The sequence below is a fragment of the Astatotilapia calliptera genome, chromosome 15 (assembly GCF_964374335.1).
Source record: "Astatotilapia calliptera chromosome 15, fAstCal68.1, whole genome shotgun sequence".
NCBI classification, from domain to species: Eukaryota; Metazoa; Chordata; class Actinopteri; order Cichliformes; family Cichlidae; genus Astatotilapia; species Astatotilapia calliptera.
The window spans coordinates 15055085-15076648 of NC_137436.1; the positions used below are offsets into that span (position 1 = coordinate 15055085).

Here is a 21564-nt window from a genome sequence, read left to right on the forward strand (position 1 = left end):
TCCCAGAGATCTCACACTCTGCTTGGAATGCCTTGCTTACTGACCTCATGGAAAACTGTGGCCTGCCAAGGTTTCCTCTCATATCCCCTAAAAAGGAACCTAAGGAGTACGTTTGGAAATAGACGCTGATAGGGGTTTTTTTTTCACAGTGAAAGCAAAACATATGACTTGGATGTTTGGACACACACAGACACAGCCACAGTGCTTTCTATTGTGGACAAAGGCGATTTGGCAGATAGCGGATGCTGCGGCTGTATGGCATGATAGTGAAAGGGTTTTACTACGAGACAGGTATATTTGGGGCACTGGCAGCCGAGTCGCAGCTCTCACATCTGACGCCTGGTCGCTTTGGTCTGAACGCTTGTGTTTGGGCCTCAGCTGTGTGCTGGATGAAAGCACATGCTCCCAGGCCCACACAGGGGTAACCAAGTTAAAGTGAACCCAGACAGACGCTCTGCCAATGCGCTGTCTCCTCTGGCGTTACATCAGATTGCCTGTGATGAATACATCCCGCATCACCCACTTTTTCTCGCTCGCTCTCAGCGGCTGGACAGGCTCCTCGTTCACTGTTGAAGCATGTAATGACAGCCTGATTGAAGAGATTATTCTCACTATTTCACAGTCAGCTGACAGCATCATCTGAATAATGTAGAAGCTGACAAATCTGACATCATTATCAGTATGTCAAAGTACAGCCTTGCAAAGAAATCTCAGTTAAAAGGCCAGTTCATTATGTTGTTGGGTGTTCTGAGATCTGACGCTACTACCAGTCAAAAAAGGCTATGATTTTTACAGCAATGGGGAACTATCGTCACCCGGGCAGGCGGGTGAGCATTAACTCAAGAACAAGGTGACATAGGAATTTCAAGTTGATGCCATAGGTGCACCAACAAGTAATCTTGGATGTTTTCAAATCTCAGTGACCCTGACTTCAAGATCAGAGGTCCAGTATTCTGAAAATCTTGACTTGAGGCCAGGGCAACGTAGGATTTTGAAACTGATACCATAAGTGTGTCTGCTAGGAAGCTGAGGGGTTCCAGTGGCTATCGCCAGTATTTTAATTTATTAGCTAGAGAAATACACTTGTTCATTCACACACTGACGGCAGTGATTTACACGACTAGTCATGTGTTGTACTGTACAAAGGAGCCAGGGACTCTATAGCTGCCAGTCAAAACTGTTATTTCCTGCTCTGCCTCTCCCATTTGCAGGATAGTGTTGGTTTTTTTTTTTGTTTTGTTTTTATAGGCACCTTTTTAAGCTCTCTTCATTGAGCATGTCCAGACAAATAACACCTGTTGATATGTTTTGGCTTGAGTTAAGGTTTATTTAAGGTTTAATGGGAACCCATCTATCGTCTGATGACTTTGCCTTGAGATGACAAACAGTGTTTTGAGGCTGTGGCCAGCAGATATCAGGGCCAAGACTTCATGTTCTCAGTTTACAAATTTTAAAAAGCTAATTAAAAACAAACAAACATTGAATTACTTTATTATTATTAATTAATTTTTTTAAACCAAGATTTCATTAATACAATTTTTAAACCAATAAATAAAGTGAAAAATGAAAATGTTGCATTTTTAGTTCTATAATTTCTTAAATACAAATGAAAAAGAAAAGTTTAATTACCAAAAAAATAACAAACGTTAGTACAGATTTAAATTATACAGTTGTTCATGATGTCGATTTGAGCTCAAAAATGTCTCTTTTTATAGTAAAATTTAGCGACCCCTAATTTAAGCTAACTAGTATTGAAAGCAAAGGAAATGTTTGTGGTCATTGGTAAAAAGAAACATTGAAAGAAATGATGTCACCACCCAATTCTCGTTGGGTTCTCATTGGCTCTGCTTTGCGAGTGACCATGATTGCTAAGCGGCATATCAAAGACTACGTTTGCGCAAATTAATTTCATGTTGTGTGGTCAAATGTTTGTGCATGTTGAATGTTTTTCCCCTTTTTTGTTGTGGTCAGTGCAGTACTCCTGACATTACTTTGATTTTTTCTTTAATATGACCTAAAATACACTGCCTCGTAATTATCATTGAACAATAAAAAACTTTAGACCACACATCAGCACAAATCCCTGTCCTAATGAGGACACACATACACATCTTTCTCTTAGTATTTAGGTATGAACACAAAGCTGACAACACAAGGCAAAGATGAAAACCAAGAGAGAGATACTTTAAAGTGATTGCCTAAGGGAGTCTACTTTAGGAACATGAACAAATAGAAATGGAGGATGCAGCCAGACTTCTCATCACTGACTTTGTTACCTGTTGAAGTTCAAGGTCTGGCTCCCGGGCTGGGGTCGGTATTCACTCAGCTTTAATATCACTCCAGGTTCTTGGCTAGCCTACAGCCAGCATGCTGTGCAGGTGCTTGCAAAGAGCTGAAGTTGTGTTAGCAGCATAAAGCAGTTGTTTCTGTCCTGGATGCAGTTTGCACTTTACCATCATGCTCTCTTCCTTTTGTGCAATAAATTAAAAGCATTGTCCATATCCACGTTGTAGACCGAACCACTATCCAGTTCCCAGTTCCCGTCTCTTGCGACTCCTGACTTAACACTGCGTGCATTAAATCAATATTGTTTGTGTGGAATACTACTTTTAAGTACTTGAGTTCAGCATTTAACTGTTGCTGTCATTATCTTTGGACAAGAGGGTTGGGATAATCAGCTGAAGCCAGTGCTAAAACCCTAGGTTGGTTAGCAAGATGGGTCTCTCATATAAATTGGGATGCTTTTTGGTCAAGATAAAGCACCCTAAAAAGCAAATATAGCCTTTTTGGAAAGACTGAACAGGTGATTTGGTTGACAATTAGTCCAATTATTAAATGCTTGACAAGTGAGAGATGTATGTGTCTGAGACGCCAATTTCACTGCAATTGTAACCCAACGCTCAGAATATCTGCTCCATTGTCTGTTTTACCAACACTCTCACTTGCAATTTGTCACATAAGGATGCCTGGTCAGAAACTCTTTTTTGTCACCCTTTAAAAGTTGACCCATGAAATTGCAAGAGAATTCCCTTTAACAAACAAACAAACAAACAAACCAATCATCAGGCATTTTTGTTTTTCAGGAAAAGTAAGTCCCACTGATAATGTAGAGGTCAAAAATCTAAGACATATGACACATGTGACACATTCACAATAACACTACTCGAAGCATTAATATCTGACAGCTATGGCTGCTGATCAAAGATTGGTATGTGAAACAATAATTTGCTAAATTAACATCAAGAAGTTTTTCAGAGGGTTTGAAGCAAATGATTAACACCATAAACCCATCAGGAGTTCATGAATCTTACTTGATTCATGATCTCAGTAAACATTTTCCTTCTGGACTCTTTATCATCAGAGGAGCCACCACTGAAGGCTATTAATACAATTAATGCAGGTTTTCTTCAGACCTTCTCTAAAGTCACTAGTCACTTTATTAGGTGCTCAACTGCTTGATAACATGAATATTCAATCAGCTGAACACATGGCAGCAAATTAATGCATTTATGTATGTTCAAATAGATCATCAAAGGTGATAAGGAGACTGTAATATGGCATAGTTGTTGGTGCCAGATGAATGGTCTGAGTATTTCTATTGGGATTTTCCCCACACAACCCTATTTTCTCCTAACTGTCTAAAAAGGAGAAAATATTCAGTGAGGAGCAGTTCTCTGGGTGAAAATGCCTTGTTGATGTCAGATGACAGAGGCTGATAACCAGACTGGTTCAAGCTGTTAGGAAGAAGATGGTAATTGGAATAACTACTTATTAAACCAAAGTATGCAGAAGAGCATGTCTGAATGTACCTGTTTAACCCTGAAGTTGCTGTTGTCTACTAAAAACAGGTAACTGAGGCTACGACTCAAACCGGCTCATCAAAATTGGACAACAGAAGACAGAAAAAAACATTCTGAAAACATTTCTGCTTTGACATTTGGATGGTAGGGTAAAAATTTGGTGTAAACAACATGAAAGCACAGTTCAGGCTGCTGCTGGTGGTATAATGATGTCAAGGATATTTTCTTGCCACACTTTGTACCATAGTACCAGCCAAACATCATTTTAACAGAATATTAGTCTTGTTGGTGACCATGTCCTTCCCGTGACCATGGCCACAGTGTACTCATCTTCTGGAATAAGGCACCATGTCACAAACACATTAGGTGAACATGACATTGAGTTCACTGTACTCAAATTGCCTTTATGGTCACCAGATCTCAATCCAATGGAGCACTTTTGGGATATGGAATGGGGTTAGGATTGGGACGATCAGGAAACGAATCTGTGTAATGCTATCGTGTCGTCCTTCTTGAGTCTGTGCTACAAAGAATTAAGACAGTTCTGACAGCAAAAGGCGGTTCAACTCAGTAATAGCAAGGTGTACATGATGTGTATAGCGTATATAATTTACTGTATGGGAGGAACAAATGGAATCTTAGAAACTGCGTCCACTTCACATCTTTATCTTGGCAATCAGGTTGGAGCTTAGAGGTGAATTTCTCCTCATTTTGTATAAAATTAAACATTTTCAGCATATGAGAACTCTAATTTTTCAGGTCACTGGAGTTACTTGAAGTCATCAACATGCCTGAATGTATTTCTTTGAAATCCATAACTCATTTCAAATAAATCAAGCAAGCGTGTTTCTGTTTTCCCAGTTCGTGATTACACTCACTCACTCACTGTAAATATTCCACTAAAACTGGTCTTAGAATTCCTGCCTTTCACACACACACGGACATTACGCAGCAGCTGTCAGCAAGGCCTTGTGGGTCAAAAGCCAAACGGAGTACTGGAGGGAGGTGGGAGGACCAGTGCTGAGCTGGAGTGCTTGTACTGTATAAACAATCGTGAGGTCGTCTGGAGTTTGAAGTGTCTGTGAATGACAATTAATGGGGGGGCTTTAGGTCCACATTTTAGATAAGAGTGGAATTGTATTTGTGGGAAATACAATGTCATAATGGCCTTTTAATGTGCCATCTTTAGGTGTTATTCTTCGAAAAGTTTGATGCTTACAAGTGGAGAAGACTTACAGTTTGTTGGGTCATACAATGATGTCTTTGGCCAGAGTCAACGAGAGATGAAAGCGGGCTGCGGGGAAGGCAAGCAGATTGGGCTGCTGCTCAAATACAGTCTGTACCAAGAGGATGACATGATGATGATGTGTTTATTTGCACACTTGTACAGAACATTCCCCAATCTGCTCAGCATTTCAGGGATGGTGTAAACGCAGATAAGGGTGACGTCACGCTGGGATGCCTCCTCTGGCCACCTGTACATTGAAGAACTAGGATGGCCATATACGGCTGAATATTGTGATTGTGTCCAACACCTCAGAGCACACTTCAGCTTTGCAGAAGGAATTTGTTTACAGATCACGACCGCATTACACACTGACAGCCATTCCCTCTCAGCGCAAATTATTACAACTCTTCTAGGTATGCTGCTTCAGTAGGTCTATAGAAACAGGTGGTTTTTGTATGCACATCCAAAGCTTTTTGCAGTTTTTTCCACTCATTCACTTTTGGGTAGTTCAACACATAGCTAGATAAGAGGCACTTCCTCCCCCCAGGACTCATGGGCTGGGTGTCAAACTACTCAGCCTTTTATGGTGCAACATGACACACGAGATAGGCGGGGCTAGAGTAATGCAAGGCATGTCAGGATATCATACTTGTAGCTAGCCCTCTGAGCATCTGCTGTGTTTAGCATGTTAGTCTATATATTTACAGCATGTTTCAAACTCCTTCCAAAATGCGCATCTTGTATAAATACTGTAATAGAATAGAATAGAATAGAATAGCCTTTATTGTCATTGTACAGAGTACAACGAAATTGGAGTGCCACTCCCTTGGTGCAAGTTTCAATAATAAATATAAATGTAAAATATAAAAAGTACAAAAAAAACAATCGTAAGTACTCAAACAATAGTATGTACAATATATACAGGATAGCAGCATTAATATAATGACAGTATGAATAGCAGCATAATATAATGACAGTGACGGTATGGAATAGGTTCAATTGTTTTTATGCTTATTTACTACGGTGATAGCTCTGGGAAAGAAGCTATCCCTGAATCTGTTTGTCCTGGTTTTATGTGACCTGTACCGTCAGCCTGACGGTAATAGTTCAAACAGTTGGTTGCTGGGGTGAGAGTGGTCCTTGATGATATTGCCAGCTCTGCTGAGGTACCGAGAGTTTGCAGTGACCTCCAGGCTGGGCAGAGAGCAGCCAGTGATCTTCTGGGCTGTGTTGATGACCCTCTGCACTTTCCTGTCTGCAGCTGAGCACCCTGCATACCATGTTGTTATGCCGTACGTTAGGATGCTCTCTATGGTGTAAAATGTCACCAGCAGCCTCTCCTCCAGGTTGTTCCTCCTGAGCACTCTCAGAAAGTGGAGACGCTGCTGGGCCTTTTTAACCACCGCTGTAGTATTTGCAGTCCAGGAGAGGTCATCAGATATCTGCACGCCCAGAAACCTCATGGAGTGTACCCTCTCCACACAGCTCCCGTGAATGTAAAGTGGGGCCGGGTCTGCTCTGCCCTTCCTGAAGTCCAAGATAAGTTCTTTAGTTTTCGTGGTGTTCAGTTGGAGGTTGTTAACTGAACACCACTCAGTCAGTCTGTTGACCTCATCTCTGTAGTCCGACTCATCCCCCCTTGAGATGAGTCCAACCACTGTGGTGTCATCCGCGAACTTTATGATGGTGTTTGAGAGATGGGTAGGGGAGCAGTCGGATGTGTAGAGCGTAAACAGGAGGGGACTCAAAACACATCCTTGTGGAGACCCGGTGCTGAGTGTGATGGTGCTGGACCGGTGGGGGCCGAGTCTGACAGACTGTGGTCTATTTGTCAGGAAGTCCTTGATCCAGAGGCAGATGGGGGTGGAGAGTCCCAGGTGAGACAGTTTCTGGACCAGGATCTCCGGGATGATATGATTGAATGCTGAGCTGAAGTCCAGAAAGAGCATTCTCACATAGCTTCCTCGGTGCTCCAGGTGACTCAGCGCAGTGTGGAGTGCTATGGTGATGGCGTCCTCGGTGGAACGATTTGTCCTGTAGGCAAATTGGTGGGGGTCCAGAGTGGGAGGCAGACCGGCCCTGATGTGCTGACAGACCAGTCTCTCAAAGCACTTCATCACTACAGGCGTAAGTGCAACAGGCCTGTAGTCATTTGGGCTGGCCACAGCTGTCTTCTTGGCGATGGGGATGATGGTGGAGGTTTTGAGGCAGGGCGGGACGGTGTTTGATGACAAGGAAAGGTTGAAGATTTTAGTGAAGACTCCGGTCAGTTCGTCAGCACATGCTCTGAGAACCTTTCCATGTATTCCATCAGGACCTGCCGCCTTCCTGGGATTCACTGACCTTAGAACACACCTCACTTGGTGCTCCCTAAGTGTTAGTGTGCCAGTGCTGGGGGCGGGTGGAAGTGGTGTGGCAGCTGAGGGCCTGGTCGTCTCAAAGCGGGCGAAGAAACGGTTTAGATCCTCAGCCAGTGAGGCATCAGTCCTAGATGTTGCCTGGTTATTGCTTCTGTAGTTGGTAATGTGATTGATCCCCTGCCACATTTTTCTGGGGTCGTTATCAGCAAAGTGATCTTCAATCCTCCTCCTATAGGCAGCCTTAGCTTTCCTGATGCCTCTACTCAGGTCTGCCCTGGCCGCCCTATACGCAGCCCTGTCCCCTGACTTGAAGGCATTGTTGCGGCTTTTTAGGAGGGATTGCACTTCGCTATTCATCCAGGGTTTTTGATTTGGAAACACCCTGACCCTTTTGTTGACGGTGACATTGTCAACACAGTTCCTGATGTACGAGAGTACAGTGTCCGTGTACTCCTGGAGGTTGTGGCTGGAGAATAAATCCCATACAGTTGTTGAGTTGTTAAGGCTTTGGTGTTACACTGTAAGTGTTTCCTCTCAGCCTCTTGTTCCCCCAAAAAATTAATTAAAAAAATATTTAATTTTGACTACAGTTATATAACCACACCTCATCTTTAAGAAGTAATTTTGGAAACCCTAGTAATCATTTTTCTTTTGGGAGGTGAAACAGAACCGAGATGACAGAAGACGATCTTAAAAGGGATCGTGTTGGCAGAATCTGACCGATCACAAACATGGGCGGGTCTGTTGGTAGCAGAGCAGCTAAATTTCACAAATGATTTTAAATTAGAGAAATATAATAGTAAAAAATATGAAAAAGTTAAACATACATACCGCTGCTGCAGCCAGATCAGCAGTTTTTATTATTTTACCTGCAGCCGCGCTAGTTTCATAACCTGAGAGTAATGAATAAATATAAAAGACAGAATTAAACTTTAGGCTTAAGGTAAATGCAAATTCAATACAAGGCTCAAAAGCACAAATCGCTGCTTTAGGATCATGTGTTTATACAACACAACAAATTGTTGTAAAACTGTTTGGAACCAACAAGAAAAAAACAACAACAATAATAAAGTTGCTTCTAATAACTTATATTTATTACTGAACCTGTTCTGGGAAGCACAAAGACTTTTAGATGCCCTTGATGGGTCTTTCAGGATCAGTGATGCCATTTTCCAGAGACCTGATTGCTCAGTAGGCAGTGATTTCATACCTGCTGATTTCTAATCGAGAGGGTGACCGCATCTAGAGCAGATTAGGTCTGCAGCATAAGTTACTATGACAATATACCCTGGCAGGAAGTGAACTGCTGTTGTAATACTAAAAATTGGATAGACAGAAATCATGCATCGTAGCGCGGGCCTCTGTGTACTCACAGTCTGTGAATGACATCGTCTTTTACATGACAGACATTAATGTTTTATTTTGGTTTCTGACCTTTGTTTATTTATTGTTACATATTTTACTAAATAGTTGTTTTAAATTTTATTTAAGTAAGATTTTTCTAACTTTTTAGATAACAATCTTTTATGCCACACAGTAAATAGGATAATATGCTAATTTTGTCAAAAATATTAGCTTAAAATCTGAAATAATTCTCATCACACTTATTAAATAGACCATTCAAATGCTGCACATGCCTCTAGAACACCTTAACATGCTACCCAGCAAACAGCATCGTTTCCTCACACTGAGAGCTTCTAATTTATTCAGTAATACAAAGAAAAGAAAACCAAACCCTCCAATCATTTCACCTTTGTCCCTCAGTCTTGTGTGAAACCATACACACACATACACAGAGAGAGACTGATGAGTGCACTACCAAGTTTGGTGCTGCCTGGGCTTCAGGATGCAGAGATGTTTAAGGACGTTATCAGTTGCCTACCCTAGAGAGTGTAGTGCTGCCACCAGCATCTAAGTTACAGACTCCATATCCTGAGATTTTGGATCTTTTTACATATATGGTCGCATATTGTGAATACACGTTACCTCTGTGGTGTATGCTGTGGATTAGTTGCATGCAGCCTATCCTTACAAATTACTGACAAAGAGCCCCTGATAAATGCACCACCTCTTTGAGAATCCCTTCCCATTAGGTGAGCTGATGAATAGGTTGTGCTCCTCGTCTTGCTGGCGAGAACAAATTGTGCCTGGTAATCAATGAAAATTTAATTGAGTGACAGAGAACTGGAGCCCTGGGAGCTGCATTTATGCCATTCTTTGATGTATTTTCAAAGCCCGTTTTGCCCCTGCCTAATTAATCAGCGTAATGAAGACTTTAGATGCAGTTGGGAAAGCGGTTAATGTTTTGTTTAAGGAGCAGGAAGGAACTGTATACACTGAATTGTTATCTGTAAAGGCAAACTAGAGTCATAAATGAGATATGACAACCAGCACCAGTTTTGTATTTGCATTGCTACAGATGAGCAGTGTTGGAAGGTATCAAACATTTAATTTGGAAAATCTGATCGAGGGTTAATATGGCACAGCACTGAATAAAGCTGTGCTCCCATCTGCTAAAGTGAATACGGATTAAAAACTGTGAAATGAATTACAGGGTAAAAAAAAGCCCAAAAGTATTACAGGCCAGGATTGAAATCTTGAAATGAAACCTCCAAATTACAAAATTTTGGCAAGGCTATCACAGGGGAATATTTCTCTCTGCAGAATGATTTGTTTTGCAGCACTTAAATTAGCACTATCCTGTTGCTAGAGGCATTAGCTTAAGCGACTGGCTGTAAATCCTGATTCTGCAATCAGAGGCAGCAGCGAGGAGGGTCTGAGTGTATGGTGCACCTGTGTTCTGCTGAAATTCATTAGCCTCCCATGCCAAATAAGTATTTAGAAAACTCTTATCTCCTTCCACAGTTATGCAATTTTCAGATTTTCTTTCACATGATAATTACAGGAATTGGGTTACGAGACAATCAGCCTCGGGATACGGCAAAAACCTTCAGTGCTGGTTTTCTATCATGCAACAATCCCAACACAAATTGAGAATCTGAGATAATTTTAGCGGGGGATTAGTGTCCCACCTCCCCCATGATCAATCCATCAAATATGCATAAACATTTGTGGCAATATCTTCATGACGACACTGCCAATTTGGTAAATGGCCTGTATTTGTATAGCGCTTTACTATCCCTAAGGACCCCAAAGCGCTTTACACATTCTGTCATCCACCCATTCACACACACATTCACACACTGGTGATGGCAAGCTACATTGTAGCCACAGCTGCCCTGGGGCGCACTGACAGAGGCGAATATGAAACTAGATCTTTTCTGGATTAATACTTCAGTTTCAGACAGTCAGGGGTTGTTCAAACAAAACCTCTTTATCTTCTATTGTTTTGTGACGGATGAGGCTGCACCTTTCCTCTGCCAGTCACTATAATCCATGCAAACAGAGCGAACAGCCCTGCTGCCTTCCCCTGCATGCCAGCACAAGCCGTGGAGACATCCTGTCTCATGATAACTTTGTCACTGTTTGGGGGCCTTTTCGAAGATGATTTTGTCATGTGCGACTCTTCACTCTCTCACATGGTGATAGGACTGCTGGCGGTGTTGCCTCCAGCTCCCGTGTGCGCCGGTGACGAGTGCCACTGTCACTCTGGTCATCCTCCTGTCTCGACAGGCCACATGCTCTTTGTGACAGCTCCAAACAGGCCTACAGCTCAACTTCTGTGCTCACCTGAGCATACACTGCCCTGCTTACTCCATGATGAATGATTAATCAGTGCATTTATTTATTTTTACTTACAGGTAAAAATCTTAAAAATCTTTCCCATTTTAAATTTGGCCATTCCTTTCACCGTCATCTCCCTAATGAGTTCTGCAGCATGTTCCAGTACTCCTATTTTTAGATCCCATCTTTTGGGAGTCCCAAATGTGACTGCTGCACGTGCATATTTGCGACATGTACGTCTATTATGTCAAAACAACAACCCTTCAACTGAAATTATATTTTGAGGAAAAAGAAAGAAGTCACATGGAGCCAAATGTTGTGAGCTAGTTGGATGGTGAGAAACCTACCCTACTCAGAATGCAGAAGTCAAGGAAGAATTTTAAGTGTAGAATATTTAAAATAACAAAAACTAAAAGCACGCAATGCTAACTGCCAGTCTACAGTAATAACATGTCCACAGGCATCACCGTCTTAAACGAAATGCTCAAGAAGCCATCGTAACAATGACTTTCTTGTCACTTTCCGCACTATTATTGCCTTTAACTGGATTTCCCAGTCCATTTTGCCACTTCCTCCTTGTTCCATTGGGGCTCCACCCTGGTGAGTCTCTGTGATGTATCGATCCCACTGTGCCAACTGCTACGCTGGACTCCTTTTATATTGGGTGACTGAGCAGGTGTAGGTCATTCGTTGAATTATGGAGATGCAGGTTGGAAGTAGTACAATTTCTTTTAATAAAAGCATGCAAATAAAAGAATAAGATAACCTTTATTCGTTCCACATGTGGGAAATTTGTTGTGTCGCAGCAGAAAGTGGACAGTGCAAAGACACAGTAGCAAAAATTAAGAAAAACACTGGAATAGGATAAGATAATAAGAATAAACAGAACAGAATAAAATACAACATTGTCAGAAAAAGACAACTGCGCTTAGGTTTTACTGCACATGTGTGGATGCGTGTATACAAAATATAAATAATCAAAATCAATATTAACGAAACCCACAACATAACATCACAGACAAGATAAAATATTAAAGTTCCTTCCACACTATGACAACACTCCTGACTTTTTCAGTGTGCTGTGAGTGACCACATAGTGACACGATGGCACAAGGCACAGCTAAGGTCATTCACAGCATATGGATGATACAAAACGCACATTCACAGTCTCACCTACAGGGATGCATTTTACCCTGCACAACCCTATCAATGTAAAAACAACAAACACGCTCCTGGTCAAAGCTGTGACCTGATGGCGCCTTCGCCAGGCTTGGACATTCCAGACTTTTCCACTGAAGACTGATGGTTGGTTAGTTTGTTGAAATCACATATGCACATGTGCTATGCTGCAGCACCTCAAAGAGGCTAGTGGCCACATTTAAATCAGGAATTATTTTTTATTTTTACGGGGAGAGCCACAAAACCCTGTGTGTCGCTAACACTTTAGAAAAAGAAACACACTCAGGGATTTCACCCCAACATCTTTTCTTGCACTGTGACTAATTATGTTAACTTTCAATGACTTCTTCTTCTTTTCTTCTCTACTAGCAGTGTGCGGGGCCTGAGGGGACAGTAATAAATAATTTCAAATGCAGAAGTAAGTTTGAGCTGCACCTTCTGAAATGAAAGTAATAATGAAAAATTTCCTTAGAAGGTTATGACTTTAATATATATGCATAAAAAGTAACACTGAGATGGAAGTTCGGAGGGATGGACTGACCATATGCATTTCTGATTAGCAGCATTTGTTGGAGAAAAAGCAAGTCAGTAGTCAGTTATTATAATAATGACAAATGCACATGACTGATTACAAAACTGTACAAACGTCTCATTTCATTACATTTTGATAGGAAGATGAGCCCGGGGATCGAACCGGCGACCTTCCGGTTACAGATACGCTTCCCAACCCCCTGAGCCACGGTCGCCCCTTTGTCAAAATTATCCCATACTACTTCAATAATGTTGAGGTCTGTGCTTTGGGGAGGCCAATCCATGACTGATAGTGTTACGTTGTGTGTGTTTTTTGTCCAGGGATCCTTTCACGGCACTGGCAGTGTGTTTGGGTTCATTACCATTTGACAAATGACAGATGTTTTCCACACAGTGCTGCATGGTGGATCAAAATCTGACAGTACTTTTCCGTGTTCATAATTTCAGAAATTTTCACATATGTCCAACACCACCAGCTGAAATGCAGCCAAAAATCCAAGACAAACTTCCACCGTATTTTAAAGATGGCTGTAGACCCTCACTGTTGTATCCTCCTTCATTGTTAACTAGAACTTTCACATTTCGTTTCATCACTACATAAGAAATGTTGCCACAGATTTTCAGTCCAGTTCTCTTGTATTTTGTCGGGTCTCTGCTGGACTTTCCTATTTATTCATAAGGTCCTAATTTTTAGATACTGTTCATCTGTTGTCAATAGTTTTTTGGGCCTCCCACTTTCACTGCCACGTCACTTTTCCAGTTTCCTCTGATTTCTAAGGACACATTGCACAGCAAGTGTGCCAAGTTTAGCTAGAAGCTCCCCAGCTCTTTGGGAATCACCCAAGGGGATTCCCAAAGAGCCGGGGAATCAGCTGGGTTATTGTTGTCATTTTTCATAGATTCAGCTAAAGCAATGGGAACAAATTGTGTTTTTACAGGTACAAAGATTGGGCTGAAAATGTAAAAAAAGAAAAAAAAGGAGCCAGTGTGCAAAGAAAAACTTTGAAAGACTTGACAGGAAAGCCTGGCTTCATGGAAGCAAAGTGTAAAGAAATTAAAGCTGACTCAAGACTTTTGAACAGTATATTGTAAGAACTGAATACAGCATGCAGGTATAGCAGTAAGGTTGAAACATGTTAGTGAAAAGAAAGATTTAAATATCCTCAAAGGAATGGAGCGTGACTGGAACAGAGAGTTAACAACTTACGTTGTGTCCTTTAAATGGTTTATAAAACAGCAACCAGTTTGCTTAGTTAGCTCTGTAATCGCTTACAGAAAGCAAGAGAAAAATGGTTCTAATAGGTAACATTACAAACTTAGTTTTTAAAAGATTAACATTATAGACGGCTGAAATAGAGAGCTAAATGTACTGAATAAATAGCTGGCCAGATAACATGGATAAACAGCTAAAAGTGCTGATTAAATGTTTAAAATCGTTAATTCAAATTATTAAACTGTTTAAGCAGTTTGCTAGAAGTAATGGCTGAAAGCAAATAACAGTCACGGAGAACAGCTGGAAAAATTATTGCAGGCCTAATGGATAAACTGTTGAAAGACCTAAAAGTAAATTATTTAACCATCCCAACCAATAAGTGATGGAATAATAGTACGTGTGCTGCACCAGGAATGCTAATTTTATTCAAGTTTAAAAGCACTCCCGTGCAGATATTAAGCTCAACCTAAGGTCATCATTTGTCCCGAGACTCAGTCTCTTACTTAGAAAAGACTGCAGTCAGAGGTAATTTCTCTGTCTTTGGAAAATGTGATAAATGTCTTTGTGGGGATGAGATTAAAAATAGGCAAAGCCACAAAGAAGCAAGATGTCCTCGCACTCGGAGAACAGGTCAGGTTTTTCCTTCTACTGAGAGATCCATCAGTCGTAATGACTCTCATTTTGGCGGCACAACTGGGAAAGCTTTAAACATATTTGGCACCAGACAGACAGATGGTTCAAACGCACGGATCAGCACGGCAAAAGAACCAGAGCCAGAAGAATTAAATCAACCCAGGAGTAATTACATTCAACTATTGGTCAGCCCGTTCCACTTCCCCAGCCTGTTGTTATCGGGGACGTCATCTTTCCGTCCCGGCGCGCAACAGGTCCTCGTATTGGGAACATATTTCACGCTGTAATGATGTTGCTTGCGAGGGAGTCATATCCTGCTGGGCAATAATAATGAGAAGATGATGTTATGACACAAAAGGCTGACAATTAACCTGAAAATACATCCTGAAATTTGGGAGCTCCATGCTCTGTATCTTTACAAAATCTCTGAGTCAGGCCATAAAGTAGGAGGTAGTGTGTGCTTGCAGGTCATTTCAGTGAGTACACATCTCCCTGACAGTATGTTTTTACAGTAAGTGGTTTATCAGCTGCTCTCTGTTTTATGGGGGATAAATTACAGGAAAATTTTCTCCCACTTTTTGATATATTTTGTGCCATAGATACTTTTTTGGGGGGCTTTGACTGTTAACGGCCACAATGCTAACGAGTTTCTATACCATGTGGGGCAAAAAGTGGTGTTATAGAAACAAACAAAAAGACCGGTATGTTCACACTACCCTACGGTGTCCTGTTTATTTGATCTGGAAAATGTTGAGTCCTAATTAGGTGCAAATGTACTCATTAGTTGAAGCCACTCTGCGGACACCGATTGTCAATGAATTATTCAAGCTCTCTCTCTCTCCTGTACACGACATCAATACTCGGCTCTTCCCGCCACACCGCTGTGCATTCTCATCTCCAATTGCATACTGCCGCTGTGAAATGAAGGGTTTTTGAATTCATCAGAAGAGCTGCTCAGAGAATACAAATCATTCATATCTTTCCTGCCTCCAGCCTTCTCTTCTCAGACCCCTGTCCTCTGCACTGCAGATTTAATTAGTTCTGCCCCAGTAACCCTGCTTCTTTCTCCCTTCTTCCCTCAGGTTATGGCCATGCAGCCCCGAGCACAGATGGAGGGAAGATGTTCTGCATGCTTTACGCCCTCCTGGGCATCCCTCTCACCTTGGTCATGTTCCAGAGCGTGGGTGAGCGGATCAACACCTTTGTCAGGTACCTGCTCCACCGCCTGAAGAAGTGCCTTGGAATGAGGCGCACTGAGGTCTCCATGGTCAACATGGTGACCATCGGTTTCATATCCTGCATGAGCACGTTATGTGTGGGCGCAGTGGCATTCTCCCACTTTGAGGGGTGGAGTTTCTTTCACGCCTTCTACTACTGCTTCATCACGCTCACTACCATCGGCTTTGGGGACTATGTGGCGCTGCAAAATGAGCACGCTCTGCAGAAGAAGCCGCAGTACGTGGCCTTCAGCTTCATCTACATCTTGACAGGTCTGGCCGTGATTGGAGCGTTCCTCAACTTAGCAGTGCTGCGCTTCATGACCATGAACGCCGAGGACGAGAAGAGGGATGCTGAACAGAGGGCTCTACTGGCACATAACGGTCAGGCAGGCGGACACATCAACTGCTCCGTAGATCCGGCCTCTCCTTCTTCCACGCATTCTGGGTTTGTCGGCGGAGGGAGTGCGATCGGAGGAAGCGGGGGAGGCGGAGCGGCAAGCCGGGGTCTGCGTAACGTTTACGCTGAGGTGCTTCATTTCCAGTCCATGTGCTCCTGTCTTTGGTACAAAAGTAGAGAGAAGCTGCAGTACTCCATACCTATGATCATCCCCCGCGACCTCTCCACTTCAGACACCTACATGGAGCAGGGAGAGGCTTTTTCCAATCCCCTTCACTCTAACGGCTGTGTATGCTGTCTGCAGCGCCACTCGGGCATCAGCTCAGTGTCCACGGGGTTGCACAGCATCAACACCTACAGAAGACTCAATAAACGCAGATGTTCCATCTAGAAACCCAGAGGACTTTGTGCATTTAGATGAAGTCCCACTTGAAGTGAGGGAGAGCCCTCCTACTGTGGTGCGAGATTAGTTGTGGACACCAAGGGAACTCTATTTGCATCCTGAAGAGATGTTGGACTCTAGACGTTTGCCTCTTTCTGGCACTGAAGAGGATGCATCCTTCAGACTCCAGCCATGTATTTAACTTCCATTAATTAAGCACAAACCATTTAGCGCTAACATTGTTACTGATGTTACAGAGAAATGACGCTAATGGTTGTTTTAGAAGCATTCGTTACACAACTATTGCTGTTAGAAGACAGGGGGGAAAAACCACGTGCATCTCTCTGCACCTCTGAATATCGAGTATCTTAATATTGAACTCAGTATTTTCTGTGCTCATGAGGTGGAACTTTGTTTGAATATGAAAAGGGACAAAATACACTGTGAGACACACTTAAGTAGGGTGTACTAACTGTATAAAATCCCTGCCAAGATATATTTTATTGAAACAAAAAACAACTTAAATCCACATTTTCCAAAATAAATCTTTGGTTGTAAGGAGTATGGTCACTTCAGTGAAATTAAAGCTTGTATATATTTGGACACTAGTAGGTGTTATTGAGGGAAAACCTATTTTTTCAGTGAACGTTTAAAAGATAATTGATCTCAGTGTCTCCTGTGTGTCTACAGTTCAAGTTTAAACCAAACTTTCTGCTCTGCTAACTACTTTATTTTCTCCATCCATGAGATTAAACCACCGTGTAGGTGCTTAAATGACTGAGAATGATTGAGCAGGTTTGCTGAAGAACATTTTGGGGATCAAACCTGCGACAGTGTCTTCAACCACTAAGGCCTCCCTGACAGCCCATTCAGACTTCACTGCAAAGCGCTGTGAATTTCTTTTGCAAAGTTTCTTCGTGTGCATCAAACTATCATGTACATGTTGCTTGTCATATGTTTTCATATAGAACAACTGTATTCCCATAGTCTAAATCAGAGCATGCAAGCTCACTTACGTGTAGTGGAAAGGCATTACTCAAAGCACCTTAGAGGACTGTCGTACACGCTTTCATACACTGGAGAACCATTTTTTTAATGGAGTCACATTATGTTGGCGATACACCCCAATTAACTCCTCCCACTTTACTACACAGAAATGTTGAATTCAGTACCGATGGCTGAGAATATCAGGCGTCCACCTCACTTACTGATGGCCTCACAGTTTGCACCTCATGCACTTATGGAGTCTTTGCTCCAGCCCCGTCTAAACGCACTTGGCTCAGCTAGCTGAGGCCTTTATGCAGTGCTCACTTTTGCTTCAGTCCTCTCTGAAAGAGTTTTCTTACATAATCTTTAGCTTATCATATTTTAGTTTAGTAGTTTTACTTTACAGAGTGTCACATTTCATCCTTTTTTTGTACTGGAATGTTCTCATTAACTGCAATATGCCTGTTAACATTGTTCAGCATCTCTTTTGAACCGAGTGATGAACAGTCAGCTTTGTGTGTTACTATACATTAACATTATGTTTTTTCTTTAACTATAATAAAACATGATTTAATTAACATGGCTCTCATTTATTACTCTTGGACAGTGTCTTAAATTTGATCTTGATGCTTTTGGTGTATTATTTTAATTTTTAATCATGATATTGGTGTCGATCCAATACCAAGTAAATATAGATAGTAGTGTTGATACCAGTACTGATACCTTTAACCTATAAAGGCAGCTTATATATGGGAGAGCAGTGTCTCGTGATTTTTGAGATGAATCATCATCACTTGAAAATTCTGCTAACACATTTCAATTACCAATAAATCCACACAACAAAACATACTTTCCAGCTTTACATTTATTTTGAAAATACATGTAACGCAATTTTTTTGTGTACAGCAGTAGAGGTATATTTTTTCATTGTATGGACTACACAGTCGCATCATCTCCATTCACTCCAATGAACCTTTTTCTATTTTTTGTTGCAGTAATGGCGGATCATGGAGCCTCATAATAGTTCAAATCAATGCATTCTATTCAAGAGCTCTGGTTAAGTGTCCAGACAAATCCTCACATATTTTACTGTATGTATACATATTGATGTAATCACATATACAGTTGTATCTGGTATGGTAATATAATAAATCAATATAGTTATAGATTTATAATTATCAAAATTTGACAGTTTGTTGTTTGCTGTTAAATACTGCCGTGACAAACCCAATTCTGAACGCTCGCTGACACAAGTGACTTACTCAGTGGCTCTGGGTGTAGCACCATATACCATTCTGACACCAAATTCACCATGTAACTGCCAGTGGCATCATTCAACAACCAATCACAACCAATTGGGGAATATATATTTGGTCACACCAGTGTCTAGGTTTGCGTTACTTTGGCCGAATAAAATGTAGTAGTTGAATATATTTATGTTGAAAAATATACCTTCATGAAAGGAAACAGAAAACTACATGAAAAATCAAGAAAGAGCAAGTTAGCAACAATGCTTTTATTCTAAATGACACCCATAGGATGGAAACGCGCTTAGAAAGACGTAAAAAAAATTGTTTAGCAGTTAAACATAAATGTAAACAACGTGGGATTTTAAATATTTAAAAATATGTAAATATTTTATAAGTGAGGAAACACATTCAGCATATTATTTTACAATTAAAGGATGGCGGTCTGTGTAAACATAATCTTTGTTTGTTTACAGGAAATCTCCCGCGATAATGTTAAATAATTTACCAGTTCAGATGATTTGTCTAAATGAAAACATAACCAAACCCTTTCCACCCTCTGAAGACAGATGTTACGTGTTGCTTTTCTTTGCTTTTGTATCAAGTTTTATAAAGTTGCTTAGAAATGTGCCCCTAACAATGCCACATAGTGACTTTTTTTTTTTTAGTTTTAAACATGACAAGCTGTCTTTTATTTTGAAAAATTAAAGCACTTTACCCAAAAAATATTACCCAATTTTTCTGCAATAAAAAAAAATTCTACACCCATCTGTGTGCATATGGTTAAATGTAACTCATAGCAAATGCTCAAATCATCCAGCATTAGAGCAACAAGAGACTCTGCTACACATACTCTGGTACAGCCTCCTGGGCAGCTACTGTATGCATGTTTTTCTACATTTATTCAGTATTCAGTGTGTTATAGATTGCAGGGGAAGTCAACACTCATTGTTCTTTGTACCTTCCAGGGATTTAATAATGAATGAGATGCCCTCAACAGTCACAGTGCAGATATTCATTGAGCTGAAAATTCCTAACAGCCCAACAGCCGTTTTTTCTAAACCCAAAGAGAAAATATTTTACATATTAAAGTTGCTTCAATGCAGAATGGCTTTAATAAAATATGTATTTAATGCATCATAAACAAAATGCATTAGCTTCAGGAAAAAAAAGGCCTTTAGTTCCTGTTTAAGTTAAAGAAATTATCTTTTTCTATCTTAATTTGTTTTCTAGTATTTTTGGTTGTCAAAGATTTTCCTACTTTTGTTTCTACTTTGTGTTTTATCTCAATTTTGGCTTTATGGGTATTCAGAAAATAAGAGTACATCCAGATTTTTTTAAACACCCTATGTAGACAAAGCCTCAAATTTTTAGACAAATCCATTATGTTTAATGAATAATAAATCTATGTGACCCATGTTGCAAAAACTCCCTGAAACTGTATTTGACTGCCACCAGTCCTTTCATCACGACTAACTTTTCAGCCGTGCAGGCTTCAGTGACATGTTACATAACCAAAGTTAGGATGGGGTGACTTGCAGTGTATTCATCCGTTTTGAAAATTATTATATAACTGTCACAGTCACACCTTCACAGCTGCAAACCGTAAACTCTTCCGCTCCACTTCCAAGGAGAAAGTGCACAGATGATCAGCCGAGATCTTCTTGTTGTTCGTTACTTTCCATCCTTTAACCCTGCAAGTACTGACCTGCAGCACTGCACTCAGCACCACTCTGCAGTTCAGCAGTTTCTCTATACCTTGTCTTTATGTTTACATCACAGCATAAAAACACAATCAAGAAGCTGCAGCTAATTTAGAGATGTAGAGGTTTTCTTTTCCTTGTTACATTCTTTTAAGATAATCTAAAGGGTATATAAAGGGGTTAACGTTTACTAAGCTGCTTTTAAGTCTCAATTTCTGGGTTCTTCCCTTCCCTCCACCTTCCATGTCACTGGTTGTGGTTCAAGTCCTGCAGGCAATGGATGCCTTCCAGGGCCTACATACATTGGCTCTCCATCCAGTATTATGTTACTGTCCTCACCCATAGACCACTTTGAGAATGCAACATTCTTTAAGACATAAGTAATACATTCAGATTATAGATACAGTGGGGCAAAAAAGTATTTAGTCAGCCACCGATTGTGCAAGTTCCCCCACCTAAAATGATCAAATCAAATCAAATCAAAATTTATTTATATAGCACATATTAAAAACAACAGTGTTGACCATAGTGCTTCACAGTCAATAAAAACATGAGACAGTTAAAACAAACAATAGAAGAGGACAACAAACAATAGGTAACAACGCAACAAGCTAAAACAGCCAACTAGACAGAATCAAAAGCCAAAGTAAAAAAATAAGTTTTAAGACGTAATTTAAAAGACTGGATAGACTCGGCAGTGCGAATATGAACGGGGAGGTTATTCCAGAGTCTGGGTGCCACGGATGCAAAGGCCCGGTCGCCTCTCGACTTCATTCGAGTCCTAGGTTGTGCTAGGAGCCTATGGTTGGATGATCTAAGTGCCCTGTTGGGATTGTATGAATTGAGTAAATCAGAAAGATAACTGGGTGCTAAATTATTCAAAATATTAAAAGTGAACAAAAGAATTTTAAAATCTATACGATATTTAACAGGGAGCCAATGTAATTTGGCTAAAATTGGAGTTATGTGTTCATGAATTCTCGTACCTGTTAAAAGACGC

The 21564-nt window shown here is 40.9% G+C and overlaps 1 protein-coding gene across 1 annotated transcript in view; it reads left to right on the forward strand.

The window, feature by feature from the left end:
• kcnk3a (potassium channel, subfamily K, member 3a) overlaps positions 1–18192 on the forward strand; it is a 49876-nt gene extending 31684 nt beyond the window's left edge. Inside the window, exon 2 of the mRNA XM_026143329.2 lies at positions 15711–18192. Within this exon, the coding sequence (XP_025999114.1) occupies positions 15711–16636 (926 nt within the window). The 3' untranslated portion in view covers positions 16637–18192. The remainder of the gene's footprint in view (positions 1–15710) is intronic.
• Positions 18193–21564: the final 3372 nt, after the last annotated feature.